Source organism: Cibotium barometz, chromosome 46, assembly GCF_041138505.1.
Source record: "Cibotium barometz isolate CiBa-2024 chromosome 46, ASM4113850v1, whole genome shotgun sequence".
NCBI classification, from domain to species: Eukaryota; Viridiplantae; Streptophyta; class Polypodiopsida; order Cyatheales; family Cibotiaceae; genus Cibotium; species Cibotium barometz.
Window position 1 is genome coordinate 7,400,445 of NC_141091.1, and position 16,771 is coordinate 7,417,215.

Here is a 16,771-nt window from a genome sequence, read left to right on the forward strand (position 1 = left end):
AGCTTGGTGTTGATAAGCAAGCTTTAGTGGAGACTATTACTCACTTTTAGTGGAAATGCTAGATAGCATTCCCAGGTGCCGCTTCAGCCAACCAGATAAGGAGTCACCTTCTGCCTCCTGGCTACAGATGCTCGGGAAGGTGTGAAGCCTTGGGAGCCTTTCATTTCAACATAGAAAGAAAGTGTATCACAATGTCGTGGTGATTGTGCCCTTCATCATCGCCCCTGCTCTAGGCTGCAGCAGGTTACATAGTTTCTTCTTTGAAAAAACAAAATATGTCTTCTAGAGTTGGAAAAAAAGCTTCATGAGCTGTCACAAGCACTCGGCAAAGTATGTCTTCTAGAGTTAAAAAGCTTCATGAGCTGTCACAAACGCTTGGCAGACCTAACAAAACAAGGAAAAAACATTTGGAATGCATACAGAACGAGAGTGGAAGATCAGATAGCACTTCAAGCAATGTTCCTAACAAACTGCAGATAATCAGTATTCTTCACCTTCATCACAACCTTCTGCAGTCTCTGCTCCGATTTACTCAGGGCAGCCAGATACCTCTGCAACACTGGTGGAGTTGGAGATCAAACACCGCTATCTGCACCTTGGCTAGATTTTCACTTGTCTTGAAGACACGAAACCGGCCAGATTTTCATTGTCTTGAAGACACGGAATCCTTCAGAACTTCATTTCAGTGTCTTTCAGTTCTTATTCAGAAGCTCACAGCGATCTTGTTCTGCTGCACCATCTTGCGGAACAGCCAAGCGAAGCACAGCTATACAGTGAAGGCAAGAAGGCACGCTTTCCCCGAGCCTCGGCAATCTCTCTTCCGCCCAGCTACTCTAGCTCTCATAGCGCTTTCACGCACCTGCTTGCAAGTAGTTCAGAGCTCAGCAAAAACAGAGCGCACTTTGAGAGCTCAGCGCATACTCTTAATAAAAAAGGTCTTCTAACAAAAAAGAAGAGAGAAGAGAAAACAACACAGCTTGACACGAATAAACAAAACAAAAAAAATAATATAGAAGATAAGAGAAAGCTTCATCGTGTCAGCGCTGCTCAAGCATCATTGAGTTTAGCTCTCAGCTTTCAGCCATTAGAGGAGAAGCATCATGGAGCTCAAAAGCTCTAAGCAGTAGACCGCCAATGTGAGGAGAAGGGAGAAGAAAAAAAATGAAGTTGCTTAAGTTATAAAATGGACATTAAGACCTTTGGTTTTTTTTCCTTTTGCCCTTTTTTCACACTAACACTCCCTTTCCCCTTTTCCCACTCTACACATTTTGTCTACAACCCGATCCTCATAGGCCATGGTTACACACTATGTGTAGGTTGATTTACACGCGTTGTTCACACACCTTGTGTGTTGTGAGGGTTTACGTGTGTTGTGAGGGTTTACTCTTGGTTTGGTGAAGTGTTTAGAATTGATTCACACGCGTTGTGCTTGTTGAGGTGTGTTCACACGCCTTGAGTGTTCTTGGTGGTGGTTCACACATTTGGGGATCCTTTCACGTGGAGTACATGTTGACTTGTATTGAGTATTGTTGGGGCCTTGTTCACCCGTGACCATGGGTTACTACGTTTATCCTTCATTTGATCGCCATGGTGCACATTCACATCGTCATCGACATCGTTTTGATAGCATTGCTAATTGTGATCGTAGGGAAGTCACTCATGCACTATCATCATGGCTCTATGATTGCTATTTTGGTTTGCCTTCTTGTGTTATGTATGGCATATCTTTCTCCGCATTCGCACATGCCTTTGGTACTTGAAGCTTGGACCTCTACATCCTCACTTGTCGACTTCTTGCTATCATGAGGCGGCATTCATGCTAGTATTGGATGTTCGAGCTTCAGAGTTTGATGCCTAGTGATTTTCAGCATTTGTTCAATGAGGAGGAGATATGTGCCATATGGTCTAGGCGGTCCACACAACGATTTCATCACGTCATTGTTTGGCTACATCGGCACGGATGGTTTGGTATTGTTTGCACGGGACGATTCTTCTTTTGGCGACTTGATTGAGTATCCCATACTCTTGGGTCATCATGATTCTGTCTTTGAGGACGTGGACTACATCGACATAGATTTAGATTCAGATGATGATGTATTACATCCACGTACACATGATGATGATATATTACACCCACATACACATGATGATGTATCACACACACATACTTATGATGATATTGATACACATGCACATGATATTGATACATATGCACATGATGATGTATGTGATAGTAATGTGTGTGAGTTAGATCATGTGGACATGATCTCGAGGGCAGGCATGGGATCGAGCATTACGAGTGATGATATTCCTATGTCTACCTACCTTCCTAGGGATCATGGGAATACATTAGTCGATCATGAGGGTCTTTTAGATAATCATGTACATTCAACTAGTGATACGTCCATTGTTTCTTATGAGATTGATGATACTTCACATATTCTTCAACATATGATAGACTAGGAGGAGCATAGGCCCGAGTTCTGGTGTTAGATGTGTTAGGCTACTTTTCTAGAGATTTCACATTTGGAGACGGTCCTCATATGATCACTACTCCTAGTTGTCATAGCTTACCTGGCAGTGTTCATTCATGTTGGGATAGTTCATGTTTTTGAGAACCCAGGCATAGTGTATGAGAGTAGTGATGAGTTTGTTGAGGTGAGACCTCACAGGAGAGCTATTTATACACATGGATCTAGAGTGTTGTACTTTTGATTTGGAGATCTTTTTAGATTTAGTATTGATAGAGATTGACTTATCATGGGATATAGGTTATATCGGAGTACCATTGATGGAGGTAGATCATACCTATGGGGATCACCTTAGTGACCTTGAGGATACCATGAGTAGGTTAGTTAAAGTCTCTCTCTTTCCCTTCTCTCCACTTCTCTGTGTCATCATACCGCATGTGATTAGCATTAATCTTTGTAGCTTAGCATTAATCATGCTTTGCAACTCCCCCGTTTGGGGTTGAGCACAATCTTGCCTTACACTTAAGCAATTAACACAATTAAATAGGTTGAAAATGGCACCACAAAATGAACCTTAATAAAGCTGAAAATTGAAATCACTTGCACACTGCACTAGGGCCGGAAAGGGCCGACCCCCCTTGTAATAGATTGTATGATCAAGGTTCCTGTTATACAAGCTTTACGGGCATTCACATGCCAAACTATCCATAGGCATTCATGTAAATGAAACAAACATGGTTGTTGATGCGGTTGATTGCTTCCATAGCTTCCATTTGATTTCATAGTCTCACTCCTCGATCCCTGATAGCTAATCAAATGCAACTATGCTTCATTGGCATTCATACACAAACATTGTGTGTGCCAAGACCGAGACATAGGACCATAATGACTAATATTCGGATCTTGAGTAAGTGAAAGAGAGCTTAAATGAGCTCTTACCGCAATTCTGCTTCTTGCCTTTGAGTACAACCATCGTATGGTCGATTTTCACGCTTCCAGGGGTCCATTTTCACTTCCGACTGAAATTAGGGTTTCTGTAAATTAGAGTTTTTAGAAGGTATTTGGACTCCGAAATTGGGACTTTTGGGTGCAAAAGATGCCCAAAGCAGAGGGCTATAGATTTACTATGGTTGTTACGAAATTAGGGTTTTTGACAAAATTAGAAATTCTATAAATTAGGGTTTACAAAAAATTTGGGAGTGATAGAATACTTAGGAGGCCCCATATTCATGATTAGAAGAGGAATTTTGCAAATTGGTGACCATATGGAGACTATATAAGTAGAAGACAAGATTTCTCAAGCTTTCATGGCTATGGGAATCATGAAAAAGAAAAAAATTAGCTTTCCCATAAGTGTGTGTGTCCAAAAATGAAAAGAGAAGTCCCTATATGGTTGGTTCCCACTTCTAGAGAGAGGAGAGAGAGGGAAGATAAGCTTTCCTAGCATGTAGAGGATGAGCGGAGGGTGCCTATTGGGCCACCCGTCCAAACCATCCTTCCTCTTCACATGTCGGAGGCTACCCAAAGCTCATAACATGCAGAAAAGGATGCGTGAATATGTGCCTAGCCGACCCGAGAGTGGAAACTAGTCCAACCTCTTTATGAATTGTCCGCTCGACTTTATTGAAGTTTGGACGCCCAAACTCACTTATAACTTGGGCGGACACACTTATTAAAGTGTGGACCTGCAAAATAGAAAAATTTACCATTTGCTCATAAAATGAGCAACATAGAGTAAAGTAGTATACTTGCCACTTGTCTACATTCCACAAGCGAGATCAGAAGACAATTTCACTCGCACGGTTCACAAGAGGGCATCCCCAACTGATGAACTACATGCACAATTCACGCATGCAACAAAACAGTTCATGTGAAAACAGGTTCAAAACCTTACACACACAGATGCAATGCAAGAATGCACAATGGAACAGTTTCCCATTTCATTTAGCTAGTAACCCATGACACCATATTCTGGATATGGGCGCGGATCAGTATCCCTAGTCTACATAACAAGCCTACTGGCTATTGGTGTTGACAAAAAGTGCTCGACCATGCTAGTCCATCTTATGGAACTCATCCATAAGCCTGAAACGCAGAGAATGCCCAAATAGTGACATGCTTCCACATAGTTAACATGTTATCTTGGTATCAAAGCATCTAGGTCAACCTAGTGCACATGCAACATAATTAGAATTTGCATTTTTGTATAGTTAGCCAAATGAGGGTTTTGAGTTTTTGCATCGACAATCAGCTTTGTGCATGTGCACTAGGGTTCCCTATATAGCTCTTGCTTGTAGAGATTTCTATCATCAAACAACAACTACTTCGAGGTTTTCAATGGAGACAATAGTGGTAGGGGAGCCAAAGAGTTGGGAGATGAGTCTATAGATGGACAAGAAAGGAGAAAAGATGCATGCTTTTCCCGAGTGCTACAAGTTTAGCAGGAGATGTCATGTGCACATGAACATTCAAAGACAAGGGATGCAGAGCCAAGATTAAGGGCAAGAAAGCCAAGACCAAGGGCATGCAGTCATGACATTTGGATCAGTAGAATACACCTCCACATCAGCATTTTCCATTAACGCGGAGAGGAGAACAATAAGCATTTATTCATGCATAGAATCAGATTGTGCACATCATTTAGGGCTCATATTGGATTTGGAACTTTGCCAATTATTGTAGCTACTCGTTCATTTAGTAGTATACAGGAATGAGTAGGTTAGGTAAAGAGTCTTTCGCTTCCCCTTCTCTCCACTTCTCTAGCTCATCATTGCGCATGTGACTAGTGTTAATCATCATTAATCATGCTTCTGCATAGTTAGTATGTTAACATTTTATGATTTGTACTACTTAATTTTGACAAAATTTATAGATTTGGTAACATGATTGATGATATTTTGTAAAGAACATAAGACCACATTCAAATGAAAATTTAGTGATGTTGGGTTGGAAAGACACTTACAGCTGTCTGCCTCACCTATTCTCATTACTTTGTATCCTATTGTTTCCAAGTGGTTCACAAATTCTGAAATATTTTTATCTACTCTATTACACCAAATTTCTTTTTTTGTTACAGGTATGGGACATAGGTACAGTTAGATTGGTTGGTTCTCAGAAATGGAAAAAGGATGTGACAGCATTGGCAGTTTTACAAGACAGCACTTTCTTGTATGGTATTTCTTATGCAGTGACTTTGTTTTTAATCTCCAATGTTTGTCATCCCACATGCTTTTACGTAGGAGTCACTTTCTCTTACTCAAAATCTCCAGTGAACTACTTCTGTGATTAGGTATATTGGCGATGCGTCAGGAACAGTTAGTGTCGTACAATATGATCGTAAAGGACAGGAGGTGAATGTAACAGCATATATCATCGCATTATATCAAGTGCTTGGTAAGAGAAATTCAAGACCTTACAGTATTCTGAAAACATAATTCAAAATCAAACGCCTAATTTGCTTTTTGTTTCGTGTATGGATTGCTTCTTGTGTGGTTGAGTTACCTCAAACACCAATGGAGTTGAGTATACATTTTTTGCACTCTAGCTAATTGTTCTTACTAGTGGCTTTATCTCCTAGCATTGCTAACAAAAATATGCAGTGACATGGCTCCCGGAAGATGTCACGAAGTGACATTGCCCTTGTGAAATGTCACAAGGTTGCAATAGCTCCTGCATTTACCATAAGTCGCAGGGATTGCGTCTCCCCCTCCGTACTCAGGTGGAGCTGCTTGACTCAGAGTTTGCAGATGACACAGCAGCTTACCTTTCACGAGATGAGGGGAATCTTTAGAGATTCGCAGAGGCGATCGAGATCTTTTGTCGCACATCTGGAGCACAGATCAAGTGGCACAAGTTGTGCGGTTTTTGGGTAGGCTTTGCACCCGCCGCGACTTGGTGCCCAGTTGAGGCTTTCATGTGGATCGCGAGGGGCACTCCAGGTCGCTATCTTGGTTGCCAAGTGGGCATTGATATCTCTCCTAAGCAGCAGCTCGTCCCTCTTCTTTTGAGTATTCGGAAGAAGCTTTTATACTGGAGTTCTGCGAGACTCTCCCTTGCAAGTAGAGTGGTGGTGGCAAACCAGGTTCTTCTTGCCACCATGTGGTACATCACTTCGTGTTGGGCCTTCTCTCAAGCATGTATTGGCTAGGTACAGCGGTTGATCTGGAATTTCTTATGGGCCGGCAGTGAGAGACGGCATGCCTGCTAGGGCTAAGGTGGCACGGAGAGTGATCATTCAACCACAACGTATAGGGGGGCTAGGCCTCATTGACCTTGTTATTCAGAGCCGTGCTCTGTTGGGCAAGTTGATTGTTAGAGGACTCCTTCCCGTTGGTGAGCCTTGGAAGGATTTTCGTTTTGCCTGGATTTTAGCTTGCACCCCGAGTCTAGGGGACCCTTGGTTGCAGAGTACCAGATGGATCTTCTCAGAGATGCGGGCGTGCGGTTTTAGTCCAGCTTTTGAGGATAGGTTTGCAGCTAGTTTACTTCGAGGTTGGGATCACCTTAGGCGCCTTTAGGCAGATAGCTCCGGTAACCTAAGAGGAGCGGCTTTGGAAGGCATTGGTCTGGAACCCCCTGATCTGTTTATCTAGTGGCCACATGTTGGGGGCCCGACCTCATGTATCATGGGGCGCATTGAGCATAGGACCTGTCAAGTCCCTTGGAGATTGGATCGCACACATATAGTCATCGTCGGAGGTGCAAGAGAGAGACTTTTTTTTTTTTTTGGAAAAACGATCCTTCTATTAGTTAATGAGAAAACGCCATATGGCTACAAAGCTCACCTCGCAAGGAGGGATAAAAAACACAATGAACACCTGAGCTCCCCCCCGTGGCTGGCCGCTCTCTGGGGGGGGCTACCTAGTAATACATGATGGAGGTGAGAAAAGCCAAATTGGCGGTCTATAGTGCCAAGTGACATCCTCGTCACTCGCGGCGGTGAGGAAAGGACCAGGCTGCCAAGTGCGGAGGAAAGCCTTGCGGCGCCCTCTCATGCGATCCGAGTCGCCCTGGAGTTTCCCCCAGTGTCCTCTCAAGGTGTGAATGATGTCCACCCAGAGGGCCTGTATGACCTCCGCCGGTGGGGTCGCCTGGTGGTCAATGGCCTCCCTGCATCGGGCTCTCCATATGTGCCAAGCCGTCATGCTGCTGATCATCTCCCATCTCTGCCCGACCCCCTCCTGAGAGGCTGCCGAAGAGAAGTCTGGTGTCGGAACCACCGCCATCGCCCTGTCAGAGACCTGGATGGTCACACTGCCAGGGACGTCCTCATATCCAAGTGCAGGGCCGCTGTCCGTGGCCCAAGCCACCGCACCCCACGTCACCAACATCTCACCTGGTGAGCCTGCAAAAACCATCCTGAGAGCGCGCTGCCAGACCTGCTGTGCCTGTGGGCAATCCCATAAGCAGTGCCGCTGTGACTCCTGTGCCTGTGGGCAATCCCATAAGCAGTGCCGCTGTGACTCCTGTGCATGGCCGCACCGAGGGCAGGACGCTGGGTGTCTGCCTAAAGCTAGCCAAGCCCCCACAGCCAATCCTCTATGCGCTGTGAGCCAGAGAAAAAGCGTCACCTTCCGGGGCCGGAAACTGGCCCAAAGGCGCTGCCAGAAGTCCCTAAGAAAGGCAGGAGAGAGCCCCTGTCGCCGCCAATGCTCGGCCGCTGCCGGGGTGCTCGCTATCCTGTGTCTCTGAATCCGCCGCCCCAGCCTCGCTGTGTACTGAAAGAAGGGGATGGCAGGGCTGGTAGGGGCCGAGTAGGGATCTCGCCAAAACCACTCACCTGGATCCCACTGGAGGCGAATAAGAGGCCTGCTGTCCCACGCCCATAATCTCCAAGAGCAGTCCTCCCCTATCGAGGCCGGTGAGGGGTCTACATACCACTGCCTCTGATGAAAGCCGACCACCCGTACCCTCTGAAGAATACAACCCTGGAGCCCATCCAAATCCAGTCGTGTCCTCTGGAGCTGGCCACCCTCTCCCACCTCGAAAGTGAGTGGGGAGACGCTCTCCGCTGTGCCGCAGACCGCTAGAAGGATCTCATGCCGAGTAAAGACACCCATCCACTGTGGAGGTGGAGGGTCCTGTACTGGGGTCCGCCACTCCCGGGGGATGGCCGCCTCAATGTCCTGTCTCATCAACTCTCTGCCCCTCATCCCACTGAGCCTCCTCTCCTGAACCTCTGGAGGCAACTGCTGAAAACATATCCAGTCGTCTAGGGACTGGGCCGGGCCGGAGCTCAACGGGCCCCACGACACGTGAGACCGCGAGCCAACCATATGGCCACTGGGAAGTCGAATCAAGGGGTTCCAGATCAATGGCTGCCGCAAGCGTTCCTCATCGGTGCCCGGGGGAGTCTGGAAAAGGGACGGCCTCAGATGCGCCCAGGCCCTCAGAAGGCTGGCTGCAAAACGCTCCTCGAAGCCAAGGCCCACTCCTCTGGATCGCTGCTCCGTAAAGATCCACCTGATGCTGGGGGTCCAGGGGCCGCTAAGAGAAGGAGTGCGGCTGAGCATCCTGGAAACAAGAAACTCCTTCCACGGCTCAGCGCCTGGCAGGAGACCACGAACTACCAACTTGCCAAGCAGAGCACGACTTTGGCAAATAGGATCTACAATGCCCAGGCCGCCTCTCTCCCTCGGCTGAGTGATCACAGCCCATGCCACCTTGGCCCTGGCGGGTCGCCCGTCGCCTCCGGACCAAAGAAAGTTCCTGATGAGCCTCTGCACCTGGCCAATGCACGCCCGAGAGAAGGCCCAGCAAGAAGTGATGTACCACATGGTAGCGAGCAGAACCTGGTTGGCCACAACTACTCGGCCAGCCAGAGATAAACGAGCGGTACTCCAATACAGGAGCTTCTTCCGAATACTCAGAAGAAGGGGGGCTATCTGCTGCTCCGGAGATATATCAATGCCCACATAGCATCCCAAATAACGCACTGTAGTGCCGGGGGGCAGCCAATGAAAACCATCAACTGGCCTCCAAGTCGGGGGGGGCATAGAACTGACCCACAGCCCACACGACTTGTGCCAGTTGATCAAAGCGCCCGAAGCTCTGCAGAACCTGTCCATGGCTGAGGCGAAGCGGCGGAGGTTCTCCTCACCTCCCTGAAGATAGACAGCAGTGTCATCCGCAAACTCCGAGTCTAGGAGCTCCTCCGAGGTGCGGATGGGAAGCTGGAGGCCCCTCAAACCTGTATCCTGTGCCGTCAAGAAGGTGCTCATGGCCTCCGCCACAAAAAGAAAAAGAAAGGGCGCCAAGGGGCACCCCTGCCGCACCGAGCGCGAGAGCTGGAACCTCTCTCCGCACACGCCCTGTATCAGCACCTGGCTATGAGCCGAAGTGTAGAGTGCAGAGACCCCACGAATCCACTGAGGGGGGAAGCCCATCCTCTCCATAGTGCCTTCCAGAAAGGCCCAGTCCACCCGATCATATGCCTTCTCAAAGTCGAGAAGGAGCACCGCCAGATCCTCCTGTCGAAATCTAGCCAAAGCCGTAGCCTCCCAGAAAGAGAAAATGTTATCCAGAATGCTCCTATCCTGGATGAAGCCTGTCTGCGTGGAGTGGATGATGTCCGGAAGGTGAGGCTGAAGCCGCCTGCTGATCGCCTTAGCTAGGACCTTGTAGGCCGTGCCTAGCAGGGTGATCGGTCTCCACTGTCTAATCTCCAGTCTGTCTCCTCCCTCTTTGGGGATCAAGTGGATCAACCCCTCTGCCATGCTGTCCGGCATGACTCCCGTCTCCATAATCTCCTGGAGTGCCAATCTGAAGCCCCTATGAAGGAGGCCCCAGTATCTCTGGAAGAAAGCCACTGAGAGACCGTCCTCTCTTGGGCATTTGCCCCGAGGTAATGCCTGCAGAGCCTCCTCCAGTTCCGTATCCGAGAAAGGGGAGAGAAGGGAGTGCTGCAAATGGACCGGCACAACCGGTCTCGTGAAGCTCCAGACCGCCTCCCTAGCCTCTCTCACCCTGTCGTCTGCTGGCTCAGCAGAGAGAAGATCCCTGTAAAAATCTGTGGCTATCGCCCGAACCCTGGGGGGATCCACCACAACCTGGCCATCAGCCTGGCGAAGCCGCCTGAGACCCTCTCGTCTGAATCGAGGCCCATTCGCCTCAAAGAAATCCCGAGTCACTCTGTCTCCAGCCTGAGTCCAAAAAGAAGCCCGAGCATGGAATCGAAACTCCACCCGCCTCTCCTCGATGGATCTGATCTCAGTGCGGGCTGTCTCCATCTGCTCTGAGATCCAGGGGCTCAGAGGATCTCTCTCCTGGAGTCTCTGAAGGGACGCTAGACTCCTCCGTAGGCTCCTCTCCTGCTCTCTGAAGGCCTGTGCAAGAGAGAGACTTGACAGGGATGATCCGGGGTAGAGAGGCACAGCATCGACATCGACTCATCTATTCCTCAGGAGTGGTTCACTCCTATCCCAGACCGGACTCCCCCACTGTGGCCAGGCGTGTTTATTAGGCATTATTTTCTTGTGGCAATCCATGTAGCAGATGAGGGCAATGGTCTGCTCACCTTTTCTATTGGATCCCATGGAAGATTAAAGAGATCCGAGCTTCCCTTAGAGGATTTCAGTGGTTGACTCCTATCCCAGACTCGACTTAGCTATTCCTCAGGAGTGGTTGACTTCTATCCTAGATCCGACTCCCCCACTGTGGCCAGATGTGTTTACTAGGCATGATATTCTTGTGGCAGTCCATGGAGCGGATGAGGGCAGTGGTCTACTCACCTTTTCTATTGGATCCCATGACAGATTAGAGAGATCCGAGCTCCCCTTAGAGGATTTCAGTGGCTGCACCTTACAGAGGGTGAGGGTGATTGGATTTCAGGCACACGAGTGGCACATAGACCCATCACTGGCCAAGGTGGCCGGGGAGAGATTCTGGCGGCTATGGAGATGGGAGTGCCGACCTCTCACGCACCTTCAATGGGACCTGGGCGAGTGGACTTGGCATGACCTCGCTGATCAGGAGGAGACTTTGGATGCCTCCTTCTTTGCATGTACAGCGCAGCTAGGTTGCAGGATCTAGAGGTGGTTAGGGCTTATGAGGAGGATGGGGGAGGGCTAGCCCTTCAGGTCTCTCACCACTGCAGATACCAATCACAGTCCCACCTATAGATCACTGGTGACCAGGCTCATATGAGAGATGGGAGAATGTAGTAGCATTGCAGCCTGGCACATATGGTGAGCTAGATGCAGTGAAGCCATTGAGGGTACCCACACTCCGCAAATAGAGTCTATTAGGAGCATTTGGCTTGATATTATACATATCCTCCGTCTCAGGGGGGAAGTTGCAAGGTGGATCTGATCGCATGTGGAAGCAGCAAGAATCTTTCTTGAGGCTATGGCGGCCTGGCCCCTTTCTCACTCGTAGTGGTGGTGACCCCACTTGGCATTACAGACCACCCGTGTGGTTGTCCCCCCCTCCCCCCCCTTCCCCCCCTTTTCCCCTGTATGAGATAGCCTTTTCCTCATAGAGTGGCCAGCCGGAGGAGAAGCGTCTCTTTCCCCTCCTCATTACTTGATTCTTGCTGTGTACATGAAGCGAGTTTGTATATAGCCCTTCGTGGCTGTTTTTTAGTAACTAGTGGAAGGATCTTTTTCTCGGGAAAAGAAAAGAAAAGAAAGGTCACCATGATTCCCACTTTTTTTCAACTTCGGCAGCCATGGGCCATAACGCTTACAAGCATGTGTGCTTCCATCAAGACTAGAGCTTATGGCAATTGGCACATTTCTCACTGGGAAGCAGTGCTTAGTAAATTTGAAGGAAAAATTGTGGGATTGCATGTTCCCTTCTTCATGATTGGAAATTAGCTTTGTTTTCTATTCGTTGGCATGGTAGAGATAGGTTGATTGGGAATTCTTTTCGATTGGAAAGCATCCATTGGTCTTCGGTGTTTCCTCAACCACTTGCAGTACAGGAACCATGAAAGGCATGCTTTTTGGCCTCTATTGGAGTTGCCACTGTGGCGGATGTCGTCAGAGATGAGGGATTTGTGATGACTGTCCCACAAGCTATTTTGAAACACAACTTGGGTTTGCATCGTAGGCGAGTGTGGAAAACTATTACTATGTTGTTGCGGCCTTTTGAACCCATCTCACTCTTGGACGACCATGATAGACTTCATGATTGGCAACTTGTTGGTCATACCAGCTCTCTTCGATTGAATGCGCTTTTGGCAAATAACTTGTACAAATTGTTGCTTCCTTCACCATGGATTCAGCCTCATGGCGATACTTTATGGGGCTTGCGCAAGAATACTAAATGGTGGAAACAAAGGCTTCGAATAATTTGGGGTTGTAAGCTGCCTCTCAAACACCGTCTATTCTTATGGAGATGCCTTGTGGGAATACTTCCAGTTTCTACTTTTCTAGCAAAACGACGTATCTCTAGTGATAGATGTTGTAGATGTGGACAACATGTAGATTCCGTTCCCCATCTTCTTTGGCATTGCATGGAGTCCAGGAATTTCTTGCAAGCACTGACTCACAAACTCGAAGGACGTTTTCCCTCATTCGAAGGCGGAAAACCCTTGAGATACTGGGCATCCTGGACTATTTGGAAGGCTAGGATCCATATTCTGTTTCAACAGCCCTCTTTGGATTCTTATGCTTTCTGTCATGCCAATCTTCGCTAGTCCCTACATGGCTGTCGATAGTTGGAGGCTATTGATATCCCACAGTTTGTACGCTTTTTCTACTGTTTTTAGCTTTCTTCCTTTGATGACTTCTCTTTGAAGTACATCCTCCCCATGTATTATGTTTTTGGGTAATATAAAACTGGTTTTTACTCAAAAAAAAAAGTGTGTCCATGATGTGTGACATGTGTTATGTGTCCAGCTAATGTGTCAAAAGATAAGGCTACTCCCTAGCCTACAGAAGCACTTGGTGGGTTTCAATCGCTTCTATCATATCAAACAATCTATCATTGAGTCGTGGAACACGCTCTCTCTCTCTCTCTCTCTCTCTCTCTCTCCATTTCAGTACTCCCTGGATGCACCCTCCCTCTCTCTCACACGGGCAGAGATTACCAGACTTATCAGGCAGGACTTGATTCAGCTGGACACTAGGAGGACATGGATACAGCCGACACAGGAGCTTGGTACGAAGATGGCTTTCTATAGAGATCATCTTCTCCAGCTCACACAGGATGGGTTTGTGATTAGACCCAGCTACATGGATACTCATCTTTCTCATGGGGTACGGTGTGTTATTGGTCAGATGCGCACATCCTCACACCAGCTAGAGATTGAGACTGGTAGATTCAGAGGAGTACCAGCTGAGGCCAGGATTTGTCAGCTATGCCAGATGGAGCCAGAGACAAAGTTACATTACATATGTCACTGTCCAGTATATTATGAGATACGAGGCCGTTTTCACTGCCTGTTTAGAGAGGGTTTCGGACCACTTTCTAGAGTCATGAGATACCAGGATCAGAGATGCCTCGGATTATACTTGCTGGAGCTTCGTAGACATAGAGAGGGTCTCTTGAGAGGGACGGGATCAGAGAGGGAGACACACCTACAGAGGCAGATTACAGACTTCTTTCGACCAGAGATTGAGCAGTCAGGCCAGCAGGCATTGCAGCTAGCCCCAGAGTATAGCCGCACTAGAGGTACACTGATTGATCGGGCTATAGAGCTGGGGCGGTCCAGGCGCCCCAAGATGAGAGGCCCATCTCGACACCGGCGGAGACTACAACAGAGGATCAGGACCATACTAGCACGGTATGGACATTGAGGATATCCGCCATCGACCGATGAGAGACATCTTTGGATAGTGATGTGTATGATGCTTACCTTTGTTGCTAGAGTTTTCCTCCCAGATGTTATCCATTAGGAGCTCCTAGTACCGTACTTTTCCTCACAGTTATTTCAGTTTCAGTTAGTTGTTTTTAGCTTTTCTTGCACAGACATTGTATTAGATCCACCAATTGTTGTAACCTTTTTGGTCTCATAGGTCATTTTGGCCTTTTGAAGACGTTAATATATCATTTCATTTCATTTCTCTCTCTCTCTCGCTCTCGCTTCCGCCGCCCTTCCCTGTCCGCCGCCTCCCTTGCTCGCCGCCGCCACCCTCATCGCTTCCGCCGCCCTGTTAGCGCCGCTTGCTGTTCGCCCTGCTCGCTTTTGCCGCCCTTCCCTGTCCGCCGCCTCCCCTGCTCGCCGCCGCCACCCTGCTCGCTTCCGCCGCCTGTTTCGCTTCCGCCGCCTTCCGTCCCGCCTGCTGCCCTGTTCACTGTACGCCGCACAGGTCTGCTGGCAATGGCCAGCCTATCTATCTGTTAGGCCGGTCGCCCCCCTTTCCCCACCCACCCTTGCTCAGGCCCCCAAGGCAGCAGCATAACTCTCTCTCTCTCTCGCTTCTTCCATGGCTTCCCCTTTGCGCAACCCGACGAAGGCGACCTTTATGGTCACAAACAAGAGGATAACAAATGTGGAAAAGGAAATGAAGGAATGGAAGGCAGAGATGGAGGGATGGTGGAAGGAGAAAGCAAACTTTCTCCAAATGGTATTCAATGAGGGTAAGCGGTGGAAAGAGGAGAAGGAGGACCTCATAGCGGAAGTCAAAGACCTTCACGGGGAAGTCAACACGCTCAAAGGCGTAATTTCAGCTCTTCAGAGGGAGCTTGCAGAGGCCAAGGCAAATGGTGGACTTGAAGAAGGTGAAATTCAGCCATCCATGATAGAAGAGCTAAGGTTATCAAGGAACAAGTACGGGCAATTAAGGAAGAAGAGAAGCAACAAGAAGCAAAGACTTCCTCATGGGTGGAAGTCATCACCAAGACGCAAAAGAAGATGGATGAAGCGGAGAAGTGGATAGAGGTCGCCAAGAAGGGTAAAGGTAAGGAGATAACAACCCCTACACCTACAATCATTAACATGACTTTGGAAGAGGAACAACGAAGACGTACACGTGCTTTGCATGTGAGGATTACCGGCCTTAAAGACGGGGATAAAGTTGAAGAGGAGGTGAAAGAGCTTATGGTGTTGATGGGGATTGACAGTCCGACACACGCAAAAGCCTGGAGAGTGGGCAAAAAAAGCGGAGGCAACGGGGAAACATCAAAGGAAAGAGCTCTCATACTTCGCTTCCCTTCTATTGAGGCGAAGAAGGAGTTCTTGAAGAGACGACCCACTTTAAAGAATACAGGCATTTTTCTTGGTGATGATCTTACTCTTTCACAGCTTGCACATATGAAGGAAGTCATGCCAGAGATTAGAGCGGCAAGAGAAAAGGGTAAGATAGCATTTTATAGAGAAGGGAGGGTGGTCATCGTGGAGCGACGCTCTACATGACGGTGCGAGACCTATGGGACCAAATTAAAGCTGGCAGCCTGGAACTGCAATGGATCCCTCAGACTTGATGTAGGTGCCTTTGAGGACAGCTTTAGAGATAGAGATATAGTCTTCTACTCGGAGACTCACCAGGCCCCTGGTCAGATGATGCCACAGGTGACAGGATACAGATGGGAGACAGCTTGCAGAGTAGGGACGAGATCGGTACACAGTAGTAGAGGATCAGGAGGGGTGGCAGTTCTTTTCAGGGAGGAGCTGCAACCGCTTCTACACATAGTTCGGAGAGATGATCAAGCCAGATATATGTGGGTGAGACTGAGGGCCGACACAGGCAGATTCCTGTATATTGCCATATGCTATTTTGCTCCTAGTACATCGACATATGCAGCACCTAGAGGGCAGTCTCCTTTCTCTGTGCTAGATGATGACATATGGGAGTTCTCTAGGGATGGAGACATCATCCTGTTAGGGGACTTTAATGCCCGGACGGGCAACCGCCAGACAGCCTTTTATGATACCTCGGAGGAGATGCTGAGAGAGTTGGACAGTCTGGATATGGGATTAGACAGACGCTCACAGGATGTGGAGTGCACAGAGTATGGGAGATATTTGGTAGATATGGGGACTGCGCATGGGTTGGCCATACTTAATGGCTTGCAGAGGTTTCCGTCAGCAGCTGGATTTACTTGCTTTCCACATAGACATGGTGCTAGCACAGTGGATTATGTTATGGCTATGCCCAGCTTTGTTTCATGCATTGAGGACTTCACAGTTGGATCTCGGCCCATTGGGGTAGTAGTGGATCATGCATTGTTGACATTGACTATCTCTTTTCACTTTACCACAGCTCAGAGGACACGAGGGGCAGATCACACTCGATATACTTTTACCTCAGAGACTGATGCTGTCTACACAGATGGGATTTATAGACGTCTGTACACAGAGGAGCCAGGGAGACCTTTGGAGGAGTTGACCCATATACTGACAGAGACTTTACATG

The 16,771-nt window shown here is 48.2% G+C and overlaps 1 protein-coding gene across 4 annotated transcripts in view; it reads left to right on the forward strand.

Annotated features, from left to right (window-relative positions):
- Nucleotides 1–16,771, forward strand: part of LOC147611834 (uncharacterized) — a 164,028-nt gene that overhangs the window by 54,361 nt on the left and 92,896 nt on the right. For all 4 annotated transcript variants that reach the window (XM_086783681.1, XM_086783682.1, XM_086783683.1 and 1 more), the window contains 2 exons: nt 5,548–5,639; nt 5,761–5,864. In XM_086783681.1, the coding sequence (XP_086639807.1) occupies nt 5,548–5,639; nt 5,761–5,864 (196 nt within the window). The remainder of the gene's footprint in view (nt 1–5,547; nt 5,640–5,760; nt 5,865–16,771) is intronic.